At 51.3% G+C, this 18,535-nt stretch overlaps 1 protein-coding gene across 7 annotated transcripts in view; it reads right to left on the bottom strand.

The window, feature by feature from the left end:
* INPP4A (inositol polyphosphate-4-phosphatase type I A) overlaps nt 1-18,535 on the bottom strand; it is a 126,434-nt gene that overhangs the window by 51,279 nt on the left and 56,620 nt on the right. For all 7 annotated transcript variants that reach the window (XR_011076492.1, XM_068564088.1, XM_068564086.1 and 4 more), the window contains 3 exons: nt 6,239-6,309; nt 5,092-5,300; nt 4,459-4,503 (listed from right to left, as the gene is read on the bottom strand). Coding sequence is in view for 6 of the 7 variants with exons in the window: in XM_068564088.1 (XP_068420189.1) it covers nt 4,459-4,503; nt 5,092-5,197 (151 nt within the window). In the remaining variant the exon portion in view is untranslated. The remainder of the gene's footprint in view (nt 1-4,458; nt 4,504-5,091; nt 5,301-6,238; nt 6,310-18,535) is intronic.

Genomic DNA, 18,535 nt, shown 5'->3' with positions numbered 1-18,535 from the left:
GCATTTTATTCTGGATCTGTCCTTTGTCAGGTATATGTGTTGTGAATATTTTTTTTCCCAGTCTGTGGTTTATTTATTCATTTGCTTAAAGAGTTCTACAGTTTTTGATTTTTTGATTTTAGATTTTTAATTTTAGAGAACGGCAGGCAGAAAAATGTCCCTCCCCCTAAAAAGTATCCACGTTCTAATCCCGGGAACCTGTGAATATATTATAATAATAGGCAAAAAAAAAGACTTCATAGATGTGATTAAGGTCATGGAATCTTGACATGAAAAGATTATTCTGGATTATCTGGGTGTGCTTAATCTAATCACATGAGCTCTTAAAAGTACAAGTGGAAGGTGGAAGGGTGAGTTAGAAAGATGTGACAATAAAAAAAAAAGAGAGACAGGAGAGATTCTAAGCATGAAAGGCACTCAACCTGCCATTGCTGGCTTCGGAGACGGAGGAAGGGGCCACAGCCACAGAATGTGAGTGGCCCTTATAAGTTGAGAACAGGCCTCAACCCGGGAGCTAGCAAAGAAATGGGGCACCTCAGTCCTAAAACCACAAGTAACTCATTCTGCCAACAACTTGAATGAACAAGGAAACACATTCTCCCCTAGAGCCCCCAGAAAGGACCACATCCATGCTGAAGCTTTCATTTTGGTGTTATAAGATTCTAAGCAGAGACCCAGCTGAGCCCTCTGGGTTTCTGACCTAAGGGAACTGTAAGATAATAAATTTGCGTTGTTTTAAGATGCTATGTTATGGTCATTTGTTATAGCAGCAATAGCAAACTAAAACACAGAGTTAGTACTTTCTGCCAAGAAAGCTCTGCCTACCCTCAAGTTGTGGTTGTGAGTTATTTATTTTCTTCCAGAAGCTTTAAGGTTTTATTATTTTCTAAAAATTCTATTCTATTTCTTCTACTATGTCTGCCTCAACAGAAATCAGGGATTTGACTGTTCCATTTGCTCTCCCTCCTTTAAGCTACCCCCATCGGTGACCCTGGTCTGGTCTCTCTTGGCCTGCCCTCTCATCATGCGAGGTTAGAACATCCGAGTCTCTCAAGCGCAAGTGATGGCAGGTAGGTTGAGACACAGCAGGTGGCCCAAGGCTGGAAAGACTGATTATCAGCTTAAGGGCTGATGGGCCAACTGCCACTCTCAGAACACACCTCCCCACGGGTGACATTCTCTCCTGGCCTCGTCCCCACCCAGCCTGTCTAAATCTCACACAAGGTTTAATTCCTAGCTCAGTTCCATGGCTTCCACGAAGCTTTCTCTCTTCAGCCCACAGTCACGTCTCCTGTTGATCACTTACACATCACTCCTCTGGCACATTTCCATAGAAACCATTAATCTCTGATATGCGGGTCTTGTCTCTCCAACCAGAGCATCTGTAGTCCCAGCTGAATAAATGCTATTGATGTAAACCGGTAAAACATATTTCGAGTGCGTATCATTTGACTCAGCAATTCTATATCCAAGAGTTTATCCTAGGGAAATAATCAGCAAAATATATGAAAGATCCATGTACAAGTACATTAACTGTGCTGGTGTGTTTATAATGGCAAACTGGAAAGACCTAAACGTCCAGCAATAGGAGATTGGTTAAAAAAAATATGGCACAGCCATACAATAGATTCCATGTAGGCATCTAAAACGATGAGGTGGCAGATCCACGTTTATTAAAATGAAAAGATGCCAGTGATATTTCCCTACATGAAAAAAAAAACCATGTTAAGAACACTAGGATGACATTTTTGTAAATAATTCCATCACCTCCACAACTAAAAATCATCAAAAATTTCTGTATTACCCTGTGTGGGTGTTAAAAAATATCTGGAAGAATATACACCAAAATGCCAACTGTGATTCTCTCTGTTAGGGTTTACATTTTCTCTATTAAAGGTTTTTAAATGAGTGCTTTTTAATTTTAAACTTCTATTTTTAAGATAAAATATTTGACCATTCAATTATCTGACTCCTACTCCTCATCTTTTTTTTTTTTTAATTGTGGCAAAATTCATTTAACATAAAATTCACCCTCACTTTTTTAAGCTGTTTCTTCCTCCATCTGTCTAATTAATATGACTACATTACCACCCTTGACTTGCCAGATTCAGAAATGTCCTGATTTCTAGATTTCTATTATAGTGGTGAAGATTTTTAACTTAATTATATCAACTCTCATTCTCTCTCTAAACTCAGTTTAGCTCAACTTTTTTGTTACATCCATGTTCTGCATTATTAAAGCTAAGCGAATACTATTCATTACGGGATTTCTTTCACTTCTCTCCTGCGTTGGACTCTGTTTCCTGGATCTTCTTTCTTCTCAGTTTATTCCCTCTTTTCGGTGGAGCACATCCTCCACTAACTTCCAGAGAAAGGATGTGGGGAAAGCAAATTTATTTGAGAGTCTGTATGATGAAACAAATGTCTTCCTACCTTCACACTGATCGATAATCTGGTTGAGCAGAGAACTGCAGGTTGGAGATATTTCTCCACTCATATTAAAGATGTGGCCCCACTGTCTTCAAGCTTCCAATGTCCCCAAGAATCTCCAGGCCAGTTCCATCCCCTGGGGAGGACCAGTTGGTTTTTTCCTCTCTGGAAGTTTTTAGGATCTTCATTTTATTCCCAGTGCTCTGAAATTTCACCGTGACTTGCCTTGTTATGGGCTCTGCGGTTCTGAGAGATGTTTGTGTAATTTCTTGTTAATTTTGTCCCTTACATTCTTTCCTATTTTCTCTTCTAAATGTTGAGCCTCCTGAATTTGCTAATTCTTCATTTCTCTCCCATTTTCTAGTTTGCTCTTAAAATTTTACTTTCTGGGATAATTCCTCAAATATCTTCCAACCTTTATTGAATTTTAAAATACTCTGTTATATTTTAAGTTTCTCAGACTGTACATGTTCTTCAGTTGTTGTTTTTCTTCATAGTTTCCTGGGTTTTTTTATGGATACACCATCTTCTCTTGAGGATACACATTATAATTTCTTTGACGTTTTCTTCTTTCTTCAATGTCTCTGTTTCTTCCAAGTTCTATTTTTTTCTATCTTTCATGGTGTGGACCTTCCACAAAGGTCTAGTGATCTGTGCTTTCATTTTGTTTTGAATCACCGCTGAGGTATAATTTGTATGTAAAATGCACCCATTTTAAGCGCAGCACTCGGTGAGTTTTGATCAGCATACACGCCCATAGACCCACCACCACTGTCCAGACACAGAGCATCTCCATCACCCCAAAGGGCTCCCTGTGCCCCTTTCCAGTCAGTCCTCAGGCTCACTCCCAGATAACCATTAACCTGTTTTCTCTCACTACAGATTCATCCTTCTGAGTTTCACATAAATGGAATTACACAACACATGGCCTCTTATTACGGCCTCTTTCACTTTGCACGGTGCTTCTGAGATGCACCCATGGCATGTGTGTATTAGTGACTGGTCCTTTTCCCTGCTGAGCGGCTGTCTGTTGTATGCATGCAACATAGTTAATCTTCCTGCTGATGGACGATGTTTCCAGTGCTGGATATTACAAATAAAGCTGCAATCAACACGCATGCACCAACCTCTGCGAGCACAAATAAAAGTCAGTTTGTTTCTAAGAATGTGGTATCAGGAGGCTGAGGTGTACGGTGGGCTCCGCGGGCTCCGCGACAGTGAATGGGTGGCCGGCCGGCCCCTTTTGGCTGGGTTCCAAAGGCCAGCATCTCTGTGTCTCTTTGGGGGGAGTGGGAGTGGGGAGTGGGGTGGTTTACTTTCTCCAGAGAGAGCCTCCAGCCTGGAGGAATAAGCCCAACAGAAGGAGGACGAGAGGAAGAAGGGTAGGGAGGGCGAGGTGGGTGCGTGTCACTCAGCAGACTTTCACGGACAAGGGGAGAGGAACACTAAAGAGTGCCGGGCCTTGGAGCAGAACCTTCTGCGACGAACCACACTGCCCGAGCCCGGAGCCAGTGCAGCCCACGGCAGTGGTTGGTACACTCTCTCAATCTGACGCTCGCGAGAGGGAGAGCATCAGGGGTCAGCTCCTCCGCGTGTGGAGCACGGATCCGAGGGCTAGAGAGCTAAATGCAACCCCACAGGGCCTTGTGGCCGCGGGCGGACAGCACTGGCCCTAAGCCCCGTTTCCTCACCCCTCCCTGCCCCTCCCAGGGGGTAGGAGAGGGGAGGGGAGGCTGTCTTTGCGGCTCTGGGCGGGCTTACCTCCCGCCCCTCCCCACTGCCAGCCGGCAGGGAGCACGTGCTGGGGGACACGAGCCCCGCAGGCAGGCAGGCAGGCGGCCCCCCGAGGTTCCCTCCCACCCACAGGAGGTTCACACCAGCCTCAGAGCTTCATCTCCCCGGAAGCACTTGGGCAGCAGTGGTGGCAGCAGCAACATCTCTGAGACACACTCCTGCCAGTCGTGGAGTGTTTGTTTTTGTTTTTAAGCAACGTGTATTTTAAGACAAGAAAATTTAAAAGACACCTACCTAAGCTGAATTCTAGAATGGGCTCATCTGGATCTTGTATACTTCCTGGATAAAAAAGAAATGACAGAAAAAAAAATCACCCTTAATGAACTTTTCCCTGCTTTCAGATTTGATGCAAAAAACTCAACACACTGGTGGCAATCATTTCACAATATGTATAAATTAAACCATCAAGCTGTATATCTTAAACTTATAGTGATATACGTCAATTACTTCTCAATAAAACTGGGAAGAAAAATCCAACGCTCTGCTTTCTTTTCCCTCACAAACTGTTACAGGAGATGATTTCTTTGTTTGCTAAACATTTTATTTTGAGATTCCTAAGAAGTCTCTGACCCCGAGACCAAAACTCCTCCCACTTGGGTCTGCACACTCACAACACAAAGGGCTTTTATTAGGGTCTGGGCACTTGCCAGACAGGCACTGTGGACATTCCCACGTTATCTATTGGCAAATGAGCCCTGGAGGTGCCCACGCAAACTGGAAAACTGATGGCGGGCAGGTTCCAGTGGAAGCCATTCCCAGGAAGAGGGCTGACTTCCCCCCATTCCAGTTCAAGCAGAGGGATGCCAGGCCTGGCCCTCCCAGCGCTGCCACAGTATGGGACCCGCGGGCAGGCCCGGTGAGGCTCACCTGCCAGAGAGAGGCCAAGCATGTCGGCTGCCACATCGATGGTGGAAGCCCGCTGCATCGCACGGGCCCTGGTGCCATGGCGAGGGCTGTGCTCTCTTGCTGTCATGATGTCATTGGTGACGATGTGCTTCCTGTTCCTGGGTCAGACCACGCCTGATTCCCCGGGAAGCGCTGTCACCAAGCCCTAGTCCCCTAAGGTGGCAGTAGTCCTGAGAAATAAAAACAAACACTGTGTTTTTCAAAAAACAAACAACAACAACAACAAAAAAACAGGGATGGTGACGAAGAGACACTGTGCCCTCATGGAGAGAGCACGCTGACCTACATGGACAAGATGCAGCAAAGCCAGGGTCCTCTGGCAGATGAGGGGCCAGGACAAAGAGTCCGATGAGCTAGGCCCTGTCTAGTCACCTCCTCTGTACTCACACACATGCCAGCACGGTCCGTCCGTGGGATTCCGTAAAGAAATCATGTTCTCTTCAACAGAGACATGCCACATTAAATGATGGCTTAGATCTAATCATCAACTATGGCCTTTGATATTTTCTTGTTTGCTTTATTAGGTTTTTCCACTGGCAAGTCTCAGAGCCTCTTTACAATCATAACTCAGCTCACTACCATCTCCATTAGAAAGATAAGAGACGCAAGAAGAGGTCTGGCGCCCACTGACCAGGACAGCATAGCAGAACAGTGGAGACCAAAGGCATGTCTCCAACCTTGCTCTCTCCCTCCCAGGGGTACAGGAACTTCACGTGTATCAGACTCAGGCTTTCTTTCCCACAAAACGTGACAATCTACGCCTCAGTGGATAGTGCTGTGCTGTGGATACGGAGGTCTCTGGGCAAAGGGCCACTGCAGGCTGAGCCACACAGATGCTCCGGCCCAGCACAGAACTCACTTTCTGCTCTGAGAAGTGGGTTACCCAGCAAGGAGTGAGTTTCACATATTCTTCTAACCCTATGTGCTACAATCCCTGCTGTCTCCGGAAGGAACCAACCTTTAGGAGTTAAGATAATTAGACTAGTAACTCCTCTCAAAGGTCCCCATATATCCAAACGCCCCTGTCTTCTCAAAGTGCATCAATGCCTTTGCACCCGAAGGGCCTGTGTTCCCACTCTTGGGTTAATTCACCCAGCAACTAACTTACTGGACATGTTCGTCCTTGGACCAGTAGAGACACGTGGCATTTCTTCATAGAAGCACATCCAAATCCATCATCTAAAAACAGAAAATTATAAACTTAACAAGCTAGTCAAGCATGAAGTCCTCGAGAATGCTTATTATAATGTACTGATATATGTTATAATTTTAATGCCTAGAAATGTGGGGAAGCCAAGAGCTACTACATGTTCCTTTGAGCTTCACGCCCCAATCTAACCTTTTGACTCAAAAACAAAGGTTTTGCACAAAGCCCCAAAGAACGAGAAATGGAAAGTGCCCATTCCTATCCCCCGTCCTGGGGTGATCCAGGGGAAGGGGGGACAGCCCTAAAGGGCCTGCTGGGCAGCTGGGATGCGGTTCAGGGAAAGGAGGAGATAAGGAGCCTGAGGCCCAGGCTTCCTGCTCACAAATTTCAGGCCCTGGGAGAACCTGGGTGCCTCTGAGGTTCTGCTTTTTGGTGTCTAAGATGAAGGTGGTTGCACCCACCTCACGGGGCTGCAGTGAGAAGCAAATGTGCAAGAACGGGAGCGGGCTCTGCAAACCCCACCTAGCTCCCAGCCCACCGCCACTGCCTGGCCCCGCGCGCCTTCCCGCGGATCGGAACACCCAGGCTCCGACTCGGCCCAGCACTGCTGGGGGCTGCAGGGCAGACCGCAGGGCCCAGAGCGAGAGCATCTGGAACTTCCAGAGTCCGTGGTGGAGACGACAGGAGGATCAGTGCGCGCAGCCCTCGGACAAACCCGACATCCCTGCAGGCTGTGCTCCTCCCCCTCCCACTGGGGCCGCAGGGACCTTGGGCCTGGGCACCTCAGCAGAGAGGGCAGTAGCCTGGCTGGGGAGGCCCCGAAGAAGTCACCAAGGGGAAGACTCACCAGTCTGCTGACATCAAAAGGCATACAAGTCAAAAATATGCAATGACAGTGGAACAGACTGGGAAAGTACTTGCAGTACTAATATCTGTATCTTACAATAATGTTTACACAACTTGACAAAAAAAACAACTCACTAAAAATGCAAGTGGCAAAAGGTATGAATTCATAAAAGAGGGATACATGTAGAAAATACTTTGGAAAAGTGACCAAACTCAATCATAATGAGGAAAGCAATGTTAAATACACCTTTAGTTACCTAAAGTAGGCGTCTAAAAGAGGTTTGTTTGTTCTTCTAATGAGAATGTGCTTTGCTGGCAGACCTAGGGGAAACTCTATAGGGCTCTCCTACACTGTTGATAACATTTTAGAGAGGTTCGAGCATTTCAGAAACCAATTTGACATTATTTATCAAAATCCGTAAACAATAACAAAATTCTGGCCAGTGGTCCAGAGATGCTAATTGTAGCACTCCTTGTAATGACAAACACTGGAACCAATCTAAATGCCCAGCTACAGATAAGTGCATTCTGGAACATCTATAAAAAACACTACCATATGGCTGTTAAAATGATCATAATAAAGGCAACACACATAAGAAGTCCTTCAACCTCATTAGTCATCAGGACAATGCTAATTGTAACCATGAGATACCTCTGCGTACCTACTAGAATAGCTAAAATGAAAAAGACAGACAGTACCAAGTGCTAGCAAAGATGTGGACAGAATAAATGGGGCCCTGATACACTGCTAGTGGAGTGTAAGATGGTGCAGCCATGCTGGAAAACTGGCAGTACCTCCCCACACTGAACGTGACCTGGTATGTAACTCAGAGTGCAACTGCTAACAGAAACGCACACTTAGGGTCACCAAAAAAAAAGCTGCAAGGAACACTTAAAGCTGGGAATTCCCTGGCAGAATTCCAGTGGTTAGGACTTGGTACTTTCACTGCCAGGGCCCGGGTTCAGTCTCTGGTTGGGGAACTAAGATCCTGCAAGCCGTACGGTGCGACCAAATAAAAAAATAAATCTAAAAAAAAAAAAAAAACCCAACACTTAAAGCAGTAACATTTATAATATTCAAAAACTAGAAACAATCCAAGTGTCCATCAACAGTAGCATGGACAAAACAACACAGATGACTCTTAGGAACAATGTCAAGGGGGAAACCCAGACCCACGAGAGCATGTTCTAGGCAATTCCATCTCTGTGAAGTTCGGGCACTGGCCAAACGAGTCTGTGGTGTCAGAAGTCAGGACAGTGGTGTCTCTGAGGGGCAGGACTGACTGGGGAGGGTGTGAGGAGGCTTGTGGGCTCTGGTGTGTGCTGTCTCCTCATGTGGGTGCTGGTTCCATGAGTGACTTTACTGTGGGAAATTCACTGCGTTGTGTATGAATGATCTTTACACCCAGTAAAAAGGCTGATTCCTTTAATGACTATAATAAAGACAGCATAGCATGAAAAAGTGTATATGTCAGTTCTGCATCTTGTGTGTTTTTAATGAAATGTTCTACCTGTTCTCTGGTTAAAGCCGTTTAAAAAGACGGGACAGAGCCAGCAGGAGACCACACCAAGATGACGGCCACGTTTGGGGGGCGTGACCACGGGGAAACGTTGTCTTTCTCAGCTTACTGCCATCCTCCCGCGTCACTGAAAGCTGCCGCCACGCTGGCCAGAGGTAGAGGCGGCACCCGGAGCATGACCTTTCCCTGTGTGTCCCCGGCATCCCCTCGCCCCGCCTGGCTGCCCTGCTCAGCTTGTTAGTGAGCTGCCGTCACCCCCCTTCACTCGGGACAGTGGAGACATGCCACCTAACAGAGGACAACATCTGTACCCCGGCATCCCGCCAGCCCAAGGGAGGCTCCCCACCCCCCTGCCCTTGCAGCGTCCCCACCAGCCCGTCCCTTCCCCTGGAGGGTGGTTGGTACCGTGAGACTCTGGGGACAGAAATGCTTGAAGGGGAACATCTACAGGCTAATTTTACACGTAACAGAATTCACAGATCAGAGAAGCTTTTAGTTCACAAGGACCTTAGAAGCCACCTCATGGTTATTTGGGGGCATCTAATTAGGATCTGCGATTTAAGTCATCAGGACCCAGAACACGAAGGCTGATTTGCACAGCTGAACTAGACTTCCCTTTATTAGTCTCATTAATTGAAGGTAATTCACCAAGGATTCTGATATTCCCAAGGTCCCTGGTTTTCCTCCTAGCCCCATTTGAAGACCAGAGCTCATTAGCAAGAAAAATGACTTAAAGAGGACAGAGAGGGAGTGGGAGTTGTTTAGGAGACTGGAATTTTTTTCTTCGGGGCAGGAGAGAAGCAGTAACTCATGAAACTAACTGCCTCGGCTCCTGACTCTGTGAGAGACATGTGACCCCTCTTCCATCAAATCAGCAGCAAAGCCGATGACGTCCCTTCCGCCCAGTGGGGGCAGGGAGATGTGGCCGAGGGAGCATCAGCAAGTCCACAGAGAGGACGCTGTGACTCACACGGCTTCGTGGGGTTCCTGAGGGTCACCAATGACTGTCGGAAGTTTCTAGAGGAACCGGTCTTGGGAAGGCCTGCCCTCCTCCTCCACAGAACAAGGTGCCTCAGGCCTGGCAGGGGTCTGGAGGCCCCTCTGGCTCAGTAACCTCTGCTGAGCAGGAGTTGAGGGGGGAGGCCAGCTCCATTGGTATCTGTCAGAACACTGGGGTCTTCTCAAAATCATCTTAAAAGGAGTTGCATGATGAGCACGGAGATCCAGGCAGGGTGACTTCCTCAAGGTCAAGTGGAGGTAAAGGATGAACTACTGGCATCAACCCAAAGCCAGAAGGCCCCGTACCACTGGCTCTCTCCCTGCCAATCCAGCCCTCCCCACCTTATCGCTGTCACTGCTGTGGGCAGCAAACGGGCCAAGGGCAACCCTTCCCAGTGCTCTGCTCTCCAAGAGGGAAGGTCAGACGAAAGATGAGTAAGAGCAGCCCTTGAGGAGGAGGCTAGTTCACGAGTCAGAAAGAGGAAGCGCTTTCTCTCAAATCCCCCAATCCAGGATGGCCACAGTCACTGATGGATGAGGTGTCACACTGATCACTGGCACCGAAAAACACTGGTTATAACCCCAGAGAGACAGCTGCCCCTTCCTGCAGGAAGCCTCCCCTGCAGCCAACAGCCCTTCTGCAGTGGAGCAGGACCCGGTGGGGCCCTGCTGGGTACAAGTCCTCTCTGTGTCCCCTGTTTCTTGTTTGTAGGAAATAGGCTTCATTCAGCCTCCTTGACCTTCCCGGAGCTCCAAAGGGCAGATTCAAACAGCTGCTCATCAGGGAAGGGAGGGGATGCAGAGACAAGGGAGGAGCAGTCAGGACACAACAGTGCAGCCTTGGGGCAGGGTCCTGGTTCCCCCTCAAGGAATATACATAACAAAACATCTCTGAGTTCTTCTGCAGGAACTAAGACCCCACCCAGGTGGAGGATGGTAACTTCTGGCTGAGCACCAGATTCCTGGAGCACTGCCCTGTCACCTCACCACCAGCCAATCAGAAGAAAGTCTGCAGAAGGTAGAAGATAAAGACGACTCTGAGCCCCTCCCCAAATGATTCTTCTTTAAAAACTTTCATGGTCGAGCAGAATCTTTGGAGTTGGTTTCTGGACACAAGTCCCCCATCTCCCCAGGTTGCCAGCCTCCTGAACAAAGCAGCCTTTCCGTTCCTGCCAGCACTTGGCTCTCGAGTATTGGCTTTTGGGCATCAAGCAGCCAAACCTGAGTTTGCTAACATTTCCTCGCAGAGGCTTGCTAACCCACCAGGCGGTCTACACCTCAGGACGATGCACTTCCTGTGTGGCAGCAGGAGAGCCAGCCAGGCACCTGTGTCCCGTGGACGCCAGACCTAAAGTCCTTGCTTCCTCCATATCCTCCTGGGCACCTAGCTCAAGCCTAAACATAGAAGAGGGATCTAACAAGCACCTACTGGGTAAGAAACCATCAAGGTCCGAGGCAGACCACACCTGCCACCAGGCTCACTGACGGACTGGTCCCTCCAGCGGCGTGTGACCACTGCAGAAGGATGTACACCAGCTTAGATGCAGACAGTGAAGTGGTTGTGGGATCCCCTCTTCCCTGGACTCCCAGCTATGTGCAGGGGCCTGGTGGGCAATTCCACGGCCCCAGGGTAAGGTGGGGTCACTCAGTGGAAGGAAACTAGGTCCCCAGACTGTGGGACAGGCAGAGCCCCCGCCCCACCACTTCCCCACACACAACCTAGGCTGAGCTTAACCTGACTAAGAAATAAACCTGTGCTGTGGGAGACTTGGGGGGGGTAGGTGGTTGTTATAGCAGCTAATGTTAGTTAGCTTGACTAAAGTCTGGCGCTTTCCAGGCACTCAATAAACGGTTACGATGAAAATAAAAATTACAGGGGCTTCCCTGGTGGCGCAGTGGTTAAGAATCTGCCTGTGAGTGCAGGGGACATGGGTTCAAGCCCTGGTCCGGGAAGATCCCACATGCCGCGGAGCAACTAACCCAGTGCGCGACAACTACTGAGCCTGCACTCTAGAGCCCGCGAGCCACAACTACTGAGTCCACGTGCCACAACTACTGAAGCCTGTGCCTAGAGCCCGTGCTCCTCAACAAGAGAAGCCACCGCAATGAGAAGCCCGTGCACCGCAACGAATAGTGGCCCCCGCTCGCTGCAACTAGAGAAAGCCGGCGCGCAGCAACGAAGACCCAACGCAGTCAAAAATAAATAAATAAATAAATATTTTAAAAAATAATAAATAAATAAAATACAAATTACAACCACAAGTTAAAACTTACTGCACGAGGCTTGGGAAAGAATGATGTTTTGTGCTCTGGATGAGGTAGCCCAGTTCATGAGAAAAACACCCACAGGTGGCAGGAAGAGTTCCAGGAAATGAGAGGAGCACAGAGAAGTAAAAAATCCACTTTAGCAGGTCGTCAACCAGACAAATCTGTCATTCCCTCTCTAGCTCCAGGTCAGGCTCGGGACACCCTGATTTCTCTCCTGCCCCTCTCCCACCCCGATATCCCCTGGCGAGGACTGGACCTCACCACTCCAGACACACCCTATGGTGGAGGCTGGCCTTAATATTAGTTGAGAAAGCAAGTTAATCCAACCAAGAGAGAAAAAGGGACCCATCACTACCACTGCCACCAAAATCAACCTCTGGTCCCACGGGTTCCCTGGAGTCCGCTGGGAATTGAGGCCACCCAGGGCTCCCTGGTCTACACCCAAGAGGAAACTTGATACACTGGGGACTTCAGGGCCACCAATTCCTTAAAGCCCAGCGAATAAGAGAATGACAACAGCGTGGGTGCAAACTCCATGGCGTGGGTACAAACCTGGGGGCGGGCACACAGTGGCTGGGGGGCAGCTGCCAATGACAAAAATCGAACGGGCAGAGTCATGGCAGCTGGGGTACGAGGGATGGGCAAGGCCAACACAGAGGAACAGGAGCAGTGTCTCTGCAACGGCCAAGGGCAAGGGTGAGCAGCAAACCGGAGGCTGCGCTCCAGGGAGAAGGCAGTGCTGGCCAGAGTGCAGGCTCAGAGCGCCCAACGTCCAACAGCTCGCGGGCATCTGCCCAGGTCAGTCACCAGCAAAGGAAGAGCCGGCATATGGGCAAGGACCAGGAAGGCCCGGACTGTGAATGTTCCAGAACAACAGCCAATGGCAGCAGAAAATTCCTCTGGCTTATATTTGGAACGGATGAATGTGTGCTACGGGAAGACTCAGAAATGTAAATGCTGTCAATCAAGTTCCGATGCAAGGAAAGCGACGGAATGGCTGTGGTTGGAGAAGCCTGCTGCCGGGGTGAGGGGAACACACACCTTTCCTGAACAGAAATCATGAGCAGGCTGCCAAGGAGGGTTACAGAAGAGACGTTACGCTATGGAAACCTCCGCCACCTGATGTAAAGCAGAGTCCGGCTGTGGGGTGGGGAGGAGCCACCAAAAGCAGAGCACAGGGTGGGTTCCAGGAGGCGGGGCAGGAGGAGGGGCCCTGGGGGTTAGGGCTCCTTTATTCTAATTTGCTCACCTTGGGGACTTCTCTGCCCACTGGATGCTCCACCCCCCGTGCCTCTCCCCACCCTAAAATGCATAAGAGGGGAAGCTGGGACGAAGTGAGAGAGTGGCATGGACATATATACACTACCAAGTGTAAAACAGATAGCTAGTGGGAAGCAGCCGCATAGCACAGGGAGATCAGCTCGGAGCTTTGTGACCACCTAGAGTGGTGGGATAGGGAGGGTGGGAGGGAGACACAAGAGGGAGGGGATATGGGGATATATGTATACGTATAGCTGATTCACTTTGTTATACAGCAGAAACTAACACAACACTGTAAAGCAATTATACTCCAATAAAGATGTTAAAAAAAAAATGCATAAGAATAGTGGAAGCGGGCTTCCCTGGTGGCGCAGTGGTTGAGAATCTGCCTGCCAATGCAGGGCACACGGGTTCGAGCCCTGGTCTGGGAAGATCCCACATGCCGCAGAGCAACTGGGCCCGTGAGCCACAACTGCTGAGCCTGCGCGTCTGGAGCCTGTGCTCCGCAACAAGAGAGGCCGCGACAGTGAGAGGCCCGCGCACCGCGATGAAGAGTGGCCCCCGCTCGCCACAACTAGAGAAAGCCCTCGCGCAGAAACGAAGACCCAACACAGCCAAAAATTAATTAATTAATTAATTAATTATTTTTTAAAAAGGCAGATGCTTGCTTTAAAAAAAAAAAAAAAAGAATAGTGGAAGCAAGCAGGTCTTCCTTTTTTTCTGTTTAAAAAAGCCAACTACCTAGGAAAGATCTTAATTTTTTAACAAAGTCAAATATGCCTCCTCACAACAAAAAGCCAGGAATGCTGGCTGCGGCAAAGGCCAGAGGCCCCAGGAACAGAGACCAGGGCGGAGGGCACCTGGGAGGGCTCTGAGGGGGCACACAGGCAGGCCTTGAGCTTGGCCCCAGGCCCGTGCTCTGGCCCCCGCCCCGTGCTCTGGCCCCAAGCCCACCAGGCCCCAGACACTCCGGTCCACAGCGCTCTCGACACCTGCCCTTCTGGGACCTGGATGCTTGGGTCAACCAGCAGAGGCCCAGAGCTGGTCCATGAGTCCAAGCACCTGCTCAGTTAATGTCACTTCAGACCCCTCCTCCTGCACGAGTGACAGAGCTACTGAGCTTCTCCCAGCCTCAGTTTCACAATCTGTAAAACAGGAATAACAGCACTACCACCAAGGGATGCCCCGAGGAGCAAGCACGTACACAGAGAAACACACGACAGCCCACACAGGGCCTGGCACCAAAGGCCTCCGTGTGACACGCGGAGTTTCTCTCCTGGGCTTTCCTAACCTCCCACGTGTTGGGTCCACACTACATTCTTCCTGGGGCATCTGCGAGCCGGGAAGGCCTTCCCTCCAGCTCAGCCTCTTCACATGTACAACTCCGCAGCCTCCCTGGGTTCTCCAACCACAACTCCTCCCCCAGGTCCATGGCACTTTGCTGTGATTCAGTTTATAGTCATCACATTTTCTAATAATATCCCTAAAATTTAGGCTTACAGGCTGCTGTTGGGAAGGAATGGGTGAACCGAGGACCCTTCCCGGAGGCGGTGGGGCTTGGTGAGGGAGCCCGGGCACTGGCGTCAGCCACTGGGAGCCATGTCACCTCCACAGGGCGCCTTCCCTGTGCTGAGGTTTCCTCACCTGTAAGATGAGGACACGACCGCTGGTGGGAGGAATCCACGGTGCCCCAGTCAGAGGGGAGCGTGGAAGGAGACCCTGCCCCCACCCCAGGGCTGTGCCTCGGGCTGGACATCCTTGGAATTCTCTTCTCCAGAGGGTGGCCCCCAGGCTCCGCTGCACTGGAGAAAGCCTGTGGGGAGGCCACTTCCTCCTTCCCCTAGGACCCAGCTCTCCTACTTCCTGCTCTAGCCCCTGTGCAGGGAGGGCCTGGGGCCTTGGCTGGGACTCCAAGAACGAGGCCTAACATGTGAGCGAGCTGCAGAACATCAGTTCAGTGTTGCTGGCATTTAACTGCCAGAAAATGATGTGTCTTAGAAAGGCAAGCACAGGATAATAAGAAATGTGCTGCAACTGGTGTACAGTCTCACCTGCAGACACAGACAAGCCGACCCAGGGCTGCACTGGGCCTGCGCTCAGCAAGGGACAATCAATCTGTCACCTCGTGCGTCCTCCTATTCCCCCAAGTCCCGCTCGCTGACAGCGACACTGAACAGGTAGCGTGGCAATGAGTTCACCCGATTTAATTAACTAACCTGCCTCATTAGTCTAATGAATGCGGCAGCTGACAGAATTTAGTGCCTTAACCCAGATTCATTGCACATCTCTGGACTCCAGTGGGAAGAGTCAGGCACTGGGTGGGCCGTGGATATTCCTCTAAAGCAGGGGTCCCCCACCCCCCAACCCGTACTGGTCCGCAGCCTGTTAGGAACCGGACGCACAGCAGGAGGTGAGCGGCGGGCGCGAGCGAAGCTTCATCGGCCGCTTCCCATCACTCGCGTTACCGCCTGGACCGTCTTCCCCCTGCTCCCCACCCCCCAAACCTGGGTCTGTGGGAAAACTGCCTTCCACGAAACTGGTCCCTGGTGCCAAGAAGGTTGCGGACCGCTGCTCTAAAGGACAGCGGCGGTGGCGGGGGGGGGGGGGCGGGGGGGGGGGCGGGGTGGACAACAGGCAGGGTGGTGCCCTGAGCAGGACAAGCCCAGACCGTTCCAGCCGCAGCCCCGATCCCCCGGCCCCTCAGTTCTCCCACCTCGGTCGATGGCGGCTCCAGCCTTGCACTGGCTCCAGCCAAGAAACAAGATCAGTGCAAGCGCCTGGACTCCTCTTCCTCTCACACCCACACCCAATCCATCAGCGACTCGTGCCAGTGGTATCCTCCCCAGATATCCGGACTTCAACCCGGCTTCTGACCGTCCCCCTGCAGTCCCCTGTCTGTCCCCACGCAGCGCTGGCGAGCCTGTGACCCTTCCCGCCCCGGCCTCCTCGCTCTTGAGACCTCCCGGCCGGCTGCCCTCTGTGAGGCTGCCCTTCTTTGGACGCCAGGGCAGCTCTCTCGCTTCCCGTGTGTCCTTCCTGAAAACCAGTTCCTCCAGGGGGTCTTGGGGACAGCCCGGTCTAGAACTGCAGCTCAGCCCCTGCGACTCGCCTGCAAACCACGAACCTTCAGGGGAATTTCAGCAGGAACTAGTCTGAAACTAAGGTGCCCTGAATAAACTGCTTCAAAGTGCTTGTGAGAGCACCGCGGGTCTGGGTGCTCACTCCTGGGAGAGGAGACGCGTGTTACTGGTAAGCACGCGGCACCAGCAGCAGCTGTGGTCCCTCTGCCACGACAAGCCTCCCTCTCCCCGCACCCACCCTCCAGCTGCTTTCCGCAGGTGCCTCGCCTCTCTGGCTTCTACACCTCCTGCGCTTTCTTCTCTATCAACTGACCATCTCAGGTCTCTTGTGGACCAGGTCTCAGGGACACAGAGATGAACAAGGAGGCTTGCTCAGGAAACGCATCACAAGAAACGTAGTGGAAACATGAATGGTGGGCCCTCTGAGGGCCATTCTGGTGCTAGTGAAACCTCTTCTGAGACCTTCCCCTGTGCTGTTCCCCTCCCCGTTCCAGCAGGGGCGCCCCGGGTGCCGGAACCAGGGATTCTGAAGGCTCTTTCTTGGGATGAATCGACTCAGTGTCCTTTATGTCACTCCTCTCACTCCCACGCACCGGGCTTCATCTGTCATCTGATCATCGCATAAGCTCCCCAGGACACCATGAACAAAGATGACGCAGACCCTGAGCGCCACAGTCCGTTGCGAGAGCCGCCCGTCAGTGCTGGGGACAATGCACTCTTCTCTATCCCAGAAGGTCCACGGCTGTGACAAGCCTCACGTCGTGCTCCTCTGTCAACTTGGCCACTCGAAGCCCTCACATAATTAACTGAAAGTTCGTCTGCGTGTTGGCCTCTCAGCAATTCCACAGAAACTTCCACACAGGTGTGCAAAGGATGGAGGAAACCATCCAGTATTTACCGATTCCCACTGTCAATGAAGACATGCAGTTCCCAGGGGACCGAGAGCCAAAGGGGACAGGACAAGGGCTTCCCCGTGACCTGTGGGTCAGCTTACGTCCGGGTGGGGCTCCACGAAGGCCCCACCAGCCAATGAAGGAAGGTGTCATCACAGATGCAGAGGTCCCACCCACAGGCACTCACTCAAAGCTGGAAGAGAACTCTGGATGCCCAGGGCTGGGGGGCGCTCTAAGCCCCAGCGCTGGGCTGCGTGTGCCCCGTTCACTGCCTAAGACTCTCTCTCTTCTCTATTTCCACGCAAATCCAAGGCTGTAGGGCCTGGCCTGGTGCCTGTTTCTACCTCCCCCTACCCGGAGCTGGCCACCTGGAGGCTGGGCCCTGAGCTCCTCCAGCCACCAGGGCAGAAGCCGCCCCAGACTCTGTTTCTGTCCTCCTCCCTTTTGGGAGAGGTCTGTCCTTTCAGCGAAGGGAATGGCCAATGCGGGTGTGGCCGCAGCTGCTCAAGGCTCCTTAGGGTCACAGTGCCGAAAGGGGGCGCCCTCCCAGGGCGGGGGCCCCCTCCCAGGGCGGGGGCCCACACCCCAGCTGCAGCAACGCCCTCTACTCTGCTGCCCCTGCGGCCCCTCCCCCCCCAGTCCCCGGGGGTTCAGCGACGGGGCTGTCACGGCGGGGGCGGGTTCTGGGCACTCCTATCGTGGCCAAAAAACCATACTTGACAGACAGGACCTGGTGCTGCCAGTTGGAGAGTCCGATTCAGGTGAGTTTAAACAGAAAAGCCCGTCTTCATAAAGGTTCTGAGCTGACTTACAAAACCTGGGCAGGAAAATGGCTGAGCTGGCTTGTGCACCCCACGTCTGACCCTTCTCGGCTCCCTCTGCTCGCCCACGTCATCCCCCCACTCTGCCGAGGACCCTGTGCACATAGTAGGGCCGAGAGCCCCACTTCAAACTCTCCAGCCGGAGCCACTGAAGAGGCTGAACGCAGGGATCCTCCCCGAGTCTCCAGCCCAGCTCTCTTCCGGGGAAGGTGACCCAAGGGCCTCGCTTGGGCCAGGTCCCCCCCCCCCCCGCCCCGGCCGGAGGGGGCACACTGTAGCATGGGTGCCACCCTGACACCTAAGTTTGGTGGGGAGAGTTCCCACAAAGAGGGGGGAGGGGGAGGCTGGACAGAATCATCTCAAGTCACAGGTTTTAGCAGCTGAATGGAGAGACCCTATAGCAAGTCCTTAAACTTTGGAAAGTCAAAGAGCTCCCAGCGTTTGTTGTTTTCTATATTATTTAAAATGGATAACGTAAACATAAATTACGTATAAACTCTTTTCTTGGAGCTCTTAAACTACTAAAGCTAAAAGAGATGTACAAAATAACAACAAACAGAAGCCCGACACA

The sequence above is a fragment of the Eschrichtius robustus genome, chromosome 15 (genome assembly GCF_028021215.1).
Source record: "Eschrichtius robustus isolate mEscRob2 chromosome 15, mEscRob2.pri, whole genome shotgun sequence".
In the NCBI taxonomy this organism is placed as follows: Eukaryota; Metazoa; Chordata; class Mammalia; order Artiodactyla; family Eschrichtiidae; genus Eschrichtius; species Eschrichtius robustus.
Note: the sequence above shows the minus strand (reverse complement) of the source record. Positions and strands in the feature narration are given on the sequence as shown.